The sequence below is a fragment of the Etheostoma spectabile genome, chromosome 7 (assembly GCF_008692095.1).
Source record: "Etheostoma spectabile isolate EspeVRDwgs_2016 chromosome 7, UIUC_Espe_1.0, whole genome shotgun sequence".
Taxonomy (NCBI): Eukaryota; Metazoa; Chordata; class Actinopteri; order Perciformes; family Percidae; genus Etheostoma; species Etheostoma spectabile.
Window position 1 is genome coordinate 2,975,890 of NC_045739.1, and position 12,726 is coordinate 2,988,615.

At 39.7% G+C, this 12,726-nt stretch overlaps 1 protein-coding gene across 1 annotated transcript in view; it reads left to right on the forward strand.

The window, feature by feature from the left end:
• Nucleotides 1-12,726, forward strand: part of LOC116693129 (synaptotagmin-2-like) — a 61,755-nt gene that overhangs the window by 41,292 nt on the left and 7,737 nt on the right. Inside the window, 5 exon segments of the mRNA XM_032521841.1 lie at nt 5,293-5,508; nt 5,859-6,019; nt 10,079-10,216; nt 10,613-10,780; nt 11,294-11,461. Coding sequence (XP_032377732.1) covers nt 5,313-5,508; nt 5,859-6,019; nt 10,079-10,216; nt 10,613-10,780; nt 11,294-11,461 — 831 coding nt within the window. The 5' untranslated portion in view covers nt 5,293-5,312.

Sequence of the window (12,726 nt, forward strand, 5' to 3'; positions counted from 1 at the left end):
TTACTTAGAATTCCTCATGGGGGAGACAGAAACTACACACCATAGCTTTAATTAGCATGCTTATTGTAGACAACATGACTCACGAAAATCATTTATTGTTATTAATGACTACTAATGAAAACTTGTCTCCTTCATCAACTGACCGCTCTGCGTTTTTACTCTGTGTACCGTGTGAGCCATGTCAAAGACCTATTTCCAATGCCTTGTGCTGCAGGAAGTATTTCTGATTCTGATTATAAACCTTCAGTGTTTTTCCTTGGGAACAGCACAGATTCATTGTATGTTGCAAGAACAGCACAATTGTTGTTCAATTGTTTTGAAATGAAAGAAGCAGCACACAGCACAGCCCACTCCCAGTTTCAACTGATTTCTTGATAGTCTACAATAGTGATTTTTTTATTGTATATATTGACGCCGTCTTCCTTCACCTTCATGTGTCTCGGCTGCTAGACTTCAAAGGAAACATTAAACCTTTATGCATCACAGTTAATTACCCCATAAAGCTACTGTGTTAGTACGGGTGGTTGCTACACTATATTTGTTTGTGCACCCAAGATAAAAGTGCTTGATCCCCATCCCACTCGGAGCAGTGTGTTTAGTGATAACGGCCAGATCATGCCCGTAGCTGCCCTGCTCTGGCCCGGGGAGCCGAGCCATTTTATTTTATCAAATTCTGATGACTCAAACGCTCACCGAGTGAGACGCACCTTGGGAGATCGTAGCTCAAAACACCCACCCATTTCAGTAATTGAGTATTATATGGAATGCATATTCGATTAAAGATCTATTTTTAACTATCATTCATCACAGTGAACATTTCTTGAGCATGAATGCTCTTGCTTTGCGATCGCCTTGCTCCACACAAGCACAATTACACATATTTGGACACATTTACACCTGGAAGCTTCCCAGTACAACTACAGTCTGATGTGGTCACCGTGCAGCTGAGCAGTGCTCTGTTACTTCCTTTCCTAGATGTAATCTGTGTAGTTAAGGAATGAACCACCAACCTTCCATATTATAATAATACAATAAAAGTAAGTAATACAATGTAAGTAATAAGTATATTTGTTATACAAGATTTATACAAGTGTGGAAACAGTTGCATCTATCTATCTATCTATCTATCTATCTATCTATCTATCTATCTATCTATCTATCTATCTATCTATCTATCTATCTATCTATTCATCTATCTATCTATTCATCTATTGTGTATCTATTTATTCGTAGCATTCATAGTTCAGGTCCCTCTGATATTTGGCCACCGTTTTGGTCCAGACTGAAATATCATAACAGCTATTGAATGGATTGCCCAGACATGTTGTCTATGCTCCTCAAAAGCTAAATCCTAGCCTTTATTCTAGCATCACCAGCAGGTGAAGTGTTTTCACTTATCCAGTGAAATATATCAACACTACTCTATGGATTGGCACACAATTTCTTACAGAAATCCATGGCTCTCAGAGCTCTCATATAACTTATGTGACGTTTCCTTAAGTGCCACCATGAGGTGGATGTTTATGGTTTTGAGTGAAATGTCTTAACAGTTATTTGAAGGATTCCGGATTCATTATAATCATTCAGGGATCCCTTTACTTTTCATTTAAGCAGGTCGAAAATAAATTGTGTCAAACGCTTTGTTTATGCCAAAATACCTGCAGAACTACTGTAATGAGGTTCCCATCAGCCTCTGCTCTACGTTGTGTTTACTGCTATTTAGCATATGGAAGCAACATGAAAATGGTATATTATTTTTGCTAAACCTCAGCATGTTATCATTGTCACTGTGAGCATGGTAGCATGCTAATATTAGCTTTTAGCTCAAATAACAGCTGTGCCGTCTCACAGCTGTAGACTCTTAGTTTTGCTTCTGTAATACTTAAATTATGAAAACTCGAAAGCTCGATATATAATTAAGCATATTTGTCTCTGTTTATATACATAACTCAGGATTGAGCTATTCAATTGTGACCTACTTAGTTTGAGGAGCTAGAAGTCCTGTGAATTTTGGCAGCCTCAAGTGAGCAGATAATTCATCACAAAAAAAGACTAGTAAAGGTAAAAGACCTACTACTTTAAATAAAAAAACAGTTTATATAGTTGATTTGTCTGGAGTGAGTACTAAGAGCTGGCTGGGAAGCAGAACTAATGGCTGTCATGAAACAATAGCGTACATCTGTGTCCTCTCTGTCTGTCCTCAGAGCCGTCCTCAGAGCCGACCTCAGAGCGGATGAGATAAAATGCTACAGCAAGTATCCATGAATGTTAATTTAATTGGTCTGGCTTGGACTGATGTCAGGGACAAACAGGGAAAAATGCACATAAACCTCAGATGTAATTGAATGCTTTTAACATTGTCACAATATCTACAGTAATGTTTAATAAAGAACGGCAACAGTTAGGCCTCTGATTGCTGTTTTATTGAGCAACATACTCACTTTAAAATTTGTGATGGGTAAAGAAGTCATTTTCCCAATTTCCTCAACAACTCAAACCAGTGTATGTATAATAGTTCATCTCTGTACTATACCAAGATGTTGGTTGTTTGTAACATCTACCTACATATTGCTACAGCAGCACAAGTTATTTTAGAGACATATATTTAAAGATGTATAAACTGGTACTAGCCCCTGAATAATATAAGCTCATCCTTCCGGCTGTCAGCCTCTATTTAAATAATTCATAAATGGCAATAAATAGCGGCAGAATCTCCAGCACCAACTTGGAGAATTGGCACTTGAGAAATAGGAAAGTACTCCCTTTTTTGCCCATACTATGACTTCAATAAAATCAACAGCAGAAATCTCCTCTTGTTATGCTCGTCATCTTTCTCTGCTTTCTGGATGGAGGTCGCCCCATCACTCATCACTCTGTCGCCAGGCTGCTTTCCGTTGCACTTGTCACACTATGATTTCTGGGACTGAAAAGAGCTCTGATTGAACATTTGTTTGACCCGTGAAAACTGGAGAAGGACTTGTTGTTCATTCTGGTTGTTGCTACGGTTAAACACTTCCTGGTCAGGCACCGTTGGCTTGAGTACAGGGCAGCGTCCAGACAAACACAAAGGTCCAATAAATTGAGAATTGATAGTTATTTCTCATAAATACGGTCAGTAACTGATCTCACATAATTTTCCTCTGACAATGACAACTATGTGAAGGATGTAAGAAACACTGTAGACTGTGCTGTAGACTGACATCATCAATCATTTTATGTAATAAATTCTCGTGAACCTCAGTGGAAATGGATTAAATGGTACAAAGCTAAAGGTTTCAGAGACTTGGCTGAGTCATAGGTTTCCAAAAAAGTGAAGCAGTTGTTTGGCACTTCCTGTACTGTCACGTAGTAAGAGTTGAATAATGATGTCACTAACCGATGTGAGTCGAGTGCAGATGAGAGTTCAGATTCAAACGGTTTACGGCAGTGTGTTGTACTGAAATTGGTGAAGTCCATAAAATAATTTTTCTCATTACAAACAATAACAGAAAATGGAAATCATTTCAAAACCATTTTAGCTATCTATGGTTGTTTGGTTGCTAACATTAGCTCAAAACGCCATTCATCTGACAGCCTTTGTTGTGCTTGTTTGCTAACTTGTAGCCAACAATTTTTAGTGTATTTGTCACTATTTTCATTTAAAAAATATACTTTTGTGTCAAAATGCTGCAACCTGCAACAAGTTTGACCAACATGAGTTTCACATGTAACATATAAGGAATTTATTTATATGTGGTTTGAAGATACGATCTGGAAAGCGTGATGATGTGTGTCTATCAGAAACTTTAATAGCTATAGATGTCATTTTTTGCAAGCCATGTGCTTCCAGCTATCTTTATTGTTTCTCTGTTTTTGACACGGATACATAAGCTGGTGGACAAAGAAGCCCTTGGCGAAGAAAGGATTGGATTTGGATGTCTTCAACAATACACTGTTTTGGTCATACTGTACTTATTTAACTAACGGATTGGATGACCATCATGGGGTGTGTTTACACTGTCAAGAAAAACAGTTTAACTTGAGATGTAAGTTATTTGAAGACAGTTTTTTGCTGTAACTGCAGAACTATCGACAAATAATTTTCTTTTTCACTATGCACCTTACTAGAGGAATGGACTGCCGAACAAACTGAAGTTAGAGACTCTCATTCCTCTGGGGTACTCAAGTATAAACAACTGCAGCTTTTTATATCATTAATAATGTTTTGAAAATTTGAATTAGTGTGTCACTAGTGTGCCTGCACTGTGTGATGACTCCTTTGTGTGAATTAATTGTACTTGATGTTATCTACCTTCATTATTATCTAACTTATTTAGGAAAATATATTGATCACAAATAGACTTCTTGAATAAATGGAGTTTAATTAACTAACTAACTAACAAACTAACTAACTAACTAACTAACAGTATGACTGATAATGCCCCCAGCCTTTGCATCAGTGGAACTGGAGATAACGTCAGTGGTGAATCTAGCAAAGCCATTTTTTGTGTTTGTCTGACTGTGTTTGCTCTTGTGGCAGATGTAGAAGAAAAGATTAGTGGCTCAGGCGTGGACCTTTTGAAGATATAGACTCTCAAAACCATCAGCAGATGCAGGAAATAAATGTCTGTTTGTAATAACAGTGCTCCCAAGTCTCAATTCATTACTTTTAAATAGCACTTTTTTCAAAAGTGACCTACATTGTTTACCCATGCATACACACTTACAGTATAAGATGTAATTTGGGGTTCTGTGTTTTGCTAAAGAACACTTTTACATGTAGACAGGTCCAGGAATCTAACTGTCATTTGTATAACAGCTGGCCATTCTTTGACCTAAAGCTGCTGTCACCTTTTGATCTTTTTTCGTTATTTAGAGAATTTTCAGAAGACTGAGGGTGTAGTGGCTCTGCTTGGTGTGTAATTAATTCTTAAAACAGCTCTATTAACATGTAGGCACTTAAGTTAAACAAACTATGACAGGTGGCCTTTCGGAAGTAGACCATAAATTATGCCCTCTTTTCATTGTTTTCTGGTGGCTTAAAATATTTTTATGAACTTCTGAACTTGTGTGTCATCTCCCCTTTTTTCCCATGAATTGTTTTGTCTCCAAAATACGTACATTTGCAACAAACTTGACTGTTGTGTGGACTTTTTTTTTTTTAAATGGTTAAAACGTGAAAATGAACTGAATGACTGCACCCTTCACTGAGCAACCATCAATATCTTCAGGCAAATTTTGACACCCAAGTGGGATATAATGATCGGATCCTCTGGCTTCTCTTAATGACAATGCTTTCACGCTGTTTTTCAGGGACTGTGTGTGCAGCCTAAATGACGAAGTGGAACTTGTTCAGGGATCAAACAACGCCCATGGTCGCTGCTAACCCAACGGGGGCTAGTGCCTTGACTGTGACTCCAGCCCCTGTCGCATTAGTCTCTACTGACAACTCCACCGAACCGGTCAACAAGAACGATGCCTTCGACGAGATCAAAAACAAGTTCCTAAATGAAATCGACAAGATCCCACGTGAGTGCCAGACAAAACCCAAGCCTGTTCTGATCAACCAACTTGTATTGATGTGACTCTAAGCAAGAATTTTAGAATTAGATTCTTTTTATTTATTTAGCCGCAGGCATTGGCAGCCTCATAATGTCTTTATTCAGTATTGATCACCGGCTGCCCTTCCTAATGGCAGAGAAATCTAATTCTCACCCAATCTAATTGCTAACCTAGCACCTCTTACTAAATATATTTGGCCCAGGACATGACATGGAGTAGACTAAATGATTGGTTGGCCAAATGTCAAAGTATTTGCTTCTTTCTTCTCTTTCTGGGTGGATGTGTCATCATTACATCGGTCTGTATATTCTCCTCAGTGCCGTCCTGGGCCATCATTGCCATTGCCGTGGTCGCTGCTTTACTCATTCTAACATGCTGCTTCTGCATCATCAAGAAATGCTGTTGCAAGAAGAAGAAGAACAAGAAGGGCAAGAAGGGGAAGGGTGACATGGGAATGAAGAACCTGAAAGGGGGAGAGGTATGTTCTTACGCGGGAGGTCGCATCACAGCCGTAGGGATTTACACCCACACTGTATACGAAGCAAGGAAAACCACGACCGACCTGTTTATGAGCCTGTTATGTAACAGCTGTGGGGCTTACAATGTAGCTTTGTACTGGAATAGAGCGAAACATGCATGTAGTTTGACTCAGCTAATTATATAACAAACAGTAGTCCTCTTGTTACACATTTTATTTTAGTAACACGTTACATATCATTTATAGCGGCTGTTTTAAGGCTTTGATGGCTTTCTAACCCAGTTGGTGTGTTCTCCGCAGGTGTTATTACATTTTTTATCCACCATGATTATTTTTAATTTTTCTCTTTCTTTCTTTTCTGTTATTTAATGTATTTGTCATTGATGTTATTGTTGCGCTTTCTCTCACTTGTGCTTTGGGGATTTGAGTGGAAAATGACAGGACTCTTATCTACTCAGCCCAAGCATTGTTTTCCTAGTCATTAAATAGTCATTATGGAAATTAGTAGTTAGCACAATGCTGTTGTTTTTGGGCCTATAATTATTATTTTTCCATATACATGATTGATGATTTGACATAGTACAATAAGAATAGTTCTAAAAGTGAAGAGAATTGTTTAAAAAGCCCAACGGCCCTGTTGCACAAGATATGATTGTGCTAATTTGGAGGCTTCTCTGTCTGTCATTTTCCTCGCTCCCCATAGTGTAGCTGACTACATTTGCTGTGATTATACATCTTTGGTGTCTGCTGTGAGTTCAATCTCTTCCTTTGTCTCTGCTCTCCTCCTTCCTGCTTTGTGTCTCATGTGTGCTCCGTGTATCTTGACTGTGGTGGACTTCTCTGCCTACGGTAGGTCTGATAGCACGCGGCGCCCCTCTCTGGCGGCTCTGAGTAAGCGCAGACCAGGGCAGGGTGGGGAGCGGTGGTGGGGGTGGGCGGGGCTTGGAGGGGTTGGATTGCAGTGATGATGACAATGAGTGCTATGGCTTCCTTAGTTTTTTGCAAGCTTAGGTGCTGCGGGTGCTTGAGGAATCTATGGGAGCAATTAAGCTGCTTCGCAAAATCCACTGAACTGATATGCCGCACCAACTGCTATGTCTTGAATATCCAGAGATTGCAATAATTTTTTGGCAAGAACAACAGAGCAAAGACGTGTTTAAGTGTCTATGGTTTGAAATGAACATGAAACTCATCCTATGGTTGAGCCTTTGAATGACGAGTGCACTCAGCAACTCACTAGAGATCACTAACATGCATGTGCAAGGGGTAAGCTGAGTATTTGTCAAATAATAAGCTGGAACTTTACCTAACTGAGAGCTTTGAGCATGTTTCCACCATGACATGCCTTTGATTGTGCAACGCAACCCAAAAACTGACATATCGCAAACAACTTCTCTCCAAAGATACATTGACATCACAGCGTGTCTGTAATTCACATACTGTGCCTCACTTGTGCAAACACGCTCCGAGTTCCACGACAGATAAAGCTGTTTTGTATCTCTTGACAAAGACCAGCATATTCCCTTGCAGTAGGTACCATTGAATGGCCACAACTTGACTTGAGAGTAACTTTCCTGGATGACCCATGCTGCTGACATACTAGGTGACAGTCATTGCCCCCCTCCCCCCCCCCCCCCTTCTCCCTGAAGCACTTGGGTCTCACCGAGGAGAAATGGTGGGCCAGAATGTTTGCCCGCGCCTGACTTGGCTTGCTATCACTCAATCCAAAGTTAAAGCTACAATAAACTGGCTATTTGAACACATATTATCTTTCAATAGAACCTCTGCACTGAGCTAGCAATTAACCCCGTTGAGTTGACCAAAGGGCATACATTCAGACAAACCATGTCTTTATCTTTGAACCCCCACTGGAAGTTTAAGAACAACTGGAAATTCTCAATGTAGCATGATCCCTCCATGGATGTGTACATTTCACTCAGAACACGTGTACAGACAAAAATTAGTTGCAGAGGTTTTACACACAGAAAAAAATAACATCAAAGCATTACATTTATCTGTATTTAAAAAATTATAAGGAAATTCATTTTACATTTGCCATCAGAACGTAACTCGGATCTTGCATTGTGTGGCCTGGCATGCTTGAATGAAAAACATTTAACACAATAAAGAAAGTGAATGCCACACATAAGGACATATAAAGATATTGTGTGTGTGTGTGTGTGTGTGTGTGTGTGTGTGTGTGTGTGTGTGTGTGTGTGTGTGTGTGTGTGTGTGTGTGTGTTTTGTGTGTGTGAGAGAGAGAGAGTAAATTAGTTTTTAAGCATGCATGAGAGCCTGCATGTAAGCAACTGGTGTGCACATGTATGTGTGTGTGTGTGTCTGTGTCTGTGTATGTGTGTGTATGCGGGTGCGCAGCACAGAATGGTGTGTAGTGGGTGTGATAGTGTGTGTATTATCTGTGTGTGTGCCCTGTTCCTCTTCCAGCTCATCAGTGAGTAGCTGGACCCTCCAGTCTTACGAAGACATCAGTGATTTTTTCAAGAAGACAGCCATAGGAAAGTAGGCCATACTGAGATATTATCCAGCTTCATACAGTATCAGAAATGAAAGTTTACTTTAATATTCATGTCAGAGCAAATTGCTTAAACTCAATTAGTCACGGCTGCCTCTAAAGAAATGGAAGACTGAAGAGTCACTGCGTGTGACGTAGAGGCAAGCTTGATTCATCCTCTTCATCAATTAAAGCGCTGATTTTTGTTCTAGCACATGATTAAGCATTACAGTAATTTGCAGAATATCAGCTGGAAGGATCTGGACTCTGTTTGGAATAAATTGTGAAATATATCAGCAATTCAGTTAGCTACAATAATTAGGTCAGTGTACACTAATAGCAGGAAAATCCTATCAGCAATACCAGAGTAAACACATTGAGACTTTGGGATGTCAGGAGCTAGCAGTAATATTGTCTGGCTTGAAATTAACGTGTTTGTCAAACAGCTTACACCTGTCAGTTGGAGGATATTATCACCAGGAATCACTGCATCAGGAGTTAGATCAAATCACATCTATTCCTCATAGCTCTGTCCTTGGCTTCCTCTCAGGAAGGATGCTCTGCTTCTAGTGACAGCTTGTGTTTGAATTGCTGTACACGGGGTGGACAATATAACAAGAACGCCTCTCACTATAGTGCAATACAGTGCAATAGCTCTGTAATAAATACAAGTTGTTTTACTTTTATGTCAAAAAGACTGACCTTTGTGGTGTTTTTTTTAAGAAAATATCACATATGGTCTTTAGTCTGTTTCCTTGTGACTGGCTCATCTTTGCCATGCACATGTATAGGATATGCCTTCACAATTTTTAAATACTTTAACAAGTTAATATGACTCATTTGGGATGAGTCATATTTATTTGCGTAGCTGCCTGTGTAGCTCCCAATGTAATCGTGAAACAGTCCCTTAAAGTCCTTTTTCATGTCATGTTCCCTTTTTTTTGTCCACCCTCTGTGATATCACAATCACAGGCAGCTACACAACTGAGTTATAATTGAAAAGGTTGGACAATCATGTTTTTGAGTGAAAAAGGAGAACTTCCAGAGGTTTTTGCATGGCTGCTAGGTTGTAGTCTATTGTAAGGTGTTTTTTTTTGTCCACCCCCTGTATATTAACTGTTTTTATTCTGTTGTTTCTCTCTTTTTCTCACTCTTTCTTTCTCTATCTCTCTCCACTCTCGCACAGTAACACTGAGTTCTATTAAAGTGGCATTTCTACAACATTTTCTAGTCAGAACAGAAATGAGCCTACATTGGATTTTAGCAGATTTGAACAGACCTGTAATGCTCATGAAAAAAATAAAAAAAAATAAACAGCAAATGGTGTCACCCAAGAAATAGCGAAATCAAGTCAGGTTGCAACCGTGGTCATCGATGAGCAGATTGCACTTGTAATACCAGGGGGAGCGGGGTTAAGTGGCAGGTAGGTGCTGTGGCTAACCAGACTGCTGATGCCCGAGGTTTAGCGTTCAGCACAGCCGCCACCACCGAAACGCCTTCTCACTCTTCTTCTTCTGCCGCCTGCCCCCACCCTTCTGTCTGTGCAGAAACAACAGGATGATGACGACGAAGAAGATGATGTCGAACCTGGACTGACTGGAGACGAGAAGGAGGAAGAAGTGAAGGAGAAAGAAAAGCTTGGGAAGTTGCAGTACTCCATTGATTATGACTTCCAGGAGAACAAGGCAAGCGTCTGAGTAGTGTATTTTAAAAACAACCTGTCACATACACACATTGCAATGTGGTGAGATTCAATTTCTGCATTTTAACCCATCCTGTATAAGTATTAGGAGCAGTAGGCATATTTAGTAGGTAGTAGTAGGCACAATTGACATATTGCTGGAGAAGCCTGAGATCGAACCGCCAATCTTGTGGTTGAGGGGCAACCACTCTACCTCTGAGGCACAGCCACACAACCAAATCAGTCAAATCCTGTCCAAAAGAAGAGCCTCTGGCCTGTTTTTTTTCTTCATTTTTGACTATTAAAACTGAAAAACAGGATCAATGGTGAAGGTCATTGGAGCGTGAACTGGAAAAAAATGCTCACTGACTTTTAATCTTATACTTCCTCCCTTTCCCAGCTGACTGTGGGAATCCTGCAAGCAGCTGATCTCCTCTCCATGGACAGCGGGGGCACGTCTGATCCTTACGTCAAAGTCTTCGTCCTCCCTGACAAGAAGAAGAAGTACGACACAAAGGTTCACAAGAAAACGCTCAATCCTGTCTTCAATGAGACCTTCACGTTCAAGGTAAGCTCAAACACCTCGTGGTCACCCTTTCATTATTACTTCTTAACAAGAACAATGTGTATGCTGAGCTGTTTGATTTTGTAGACAGGTCCTGTTAGAGGTAAAAGGCCCCTGCTGTCTTTCTCTGTGTCAAGAAGCACTTAAGAGCTGCTTTGAATGTGATTTCTTTTCCTCAAACATTTCTGGCCTGAAACCCAGCAGACATATTGGAGGTGTCTGACAAGGAGAATGTGGCAGGGAATCAAATTAAAGGAGAGGCTCACCTCTGGTGCGACTCGCCTGCTGACACAGCTATATAAATATATATATATAAAAATTCTCCAGCACCTTTTTCCTTTTCCTGTCAAAGTCAGGCTAGCTGAAGCTGCATGATATTAAGTCGGGCCATTTTGAGCCCCAGGCCAAAGTCACAACTCCATATTGCTGTATAGGTCTGATCTGACTTGCGCTCTACAGTAAGTGTAGGATTTTTCAACAGATTGAGTGAAATGGGATTTACTTTCTGTCTTCCAGATTCCATTCCAAGAGATGGGAGGGAAGTCTCTGGTTATGTCAGTCTATGACTTTGATCGCTTCTCTAAACACGATGTCATTGGAGAGATTAAAATACCCATGAACACCCTTGACCTGGCAAAGCCAATTGAAGAGTGGAGAGACTTGGACAGCGCAGATCAGGAAGAGGTAGGAGTCATGCAGCGTTGGATTACTTTTACCATGCTGCTGTTTATGTCCATTACTTCCACTGATGTATGTTGTAGAGATGCATGTTTTACTAGATTTGTTAAGCCCAATACCAAAAATAATGTTAAGGGATTCTTAAATCATTTAGATAGATAGATAGATAGATAGATAGATAGATAGATATTTATTGATCCAAATAAAATGGGAAATTACAGTGTTGCAGCAGCAAAATCAGTCACACAGCACAGAATATAAATATAAATGAAATAATTTACATTATATACATTATAATGTTGTTATGTTATATAATTTTACATTGTAAAAGGGCTCGCTCGTAGTGATGAACCTACAGAGAATTATCACCTGAATCCACAGCTCCTGGAACTTTATACTAAGCTTCAGCTCATTGTTGAGCTGTCGGGAGAAAAACTATACTGTTTTGGTTCACTTACACGCTCTCATATTGGGGGCCACAGCAAAATATATATTTTTTAAAACCACTGTTCACTACCTGATCAGCACCAAATGGCAGAGAGACAGTTAGAGACTAGCTGGGGGACAGAGTGGAGCATTTAGCAGTTAAGGAGACAGATATTTCCCTCAGGAGTTGGTAGAGACCAAAACAAAGCTATAAGAGAGTAAACATTAGACTTACAGTACATTCACCAAGTCGCCAGAAACAAGACTCAAGATGAATGATAATGTTGCCCTGTAACTGATAGATGTGTAAATAATAACAATATCAGCCGGCATTCTGCAACAGACGCCTTCTAATTTTCTTTGCAAACTGTAAGATACATACATACATACATACATACATACATACATACATACATACATACATACATACATACATACATACATACATACATACATACATTTCTTTAGACTCTCAGCAAAAACACTTTTTTGTAGGGCAACCTGAACAGCTAACTCAGCTAATGACATAATACACAAATAACCACAGGCACAAGGCTGCAACTTAAAACTGTTTACCAGTGAGATTCAGAACGCTGAAAGACACACTTTTGTTTTTCTAAGCAACTGCACTGCTTCCTCTGTAGCCATACAGCCTGTAATGTGGTGTTTTCAACATTATGCTGCATACAAAAAACAATGAATCAATGAAACCTCCCCACAGCCTCCTTAAGATAAAATAATCAGTTAAATACAGTTGCCTGCTGTCTGAGAAGGCCAATGCCTGTAATCTCTGCTGCTAAAACAAAAGTAATGACAGCAGGAATTATTGTTTGACAGTGTATATT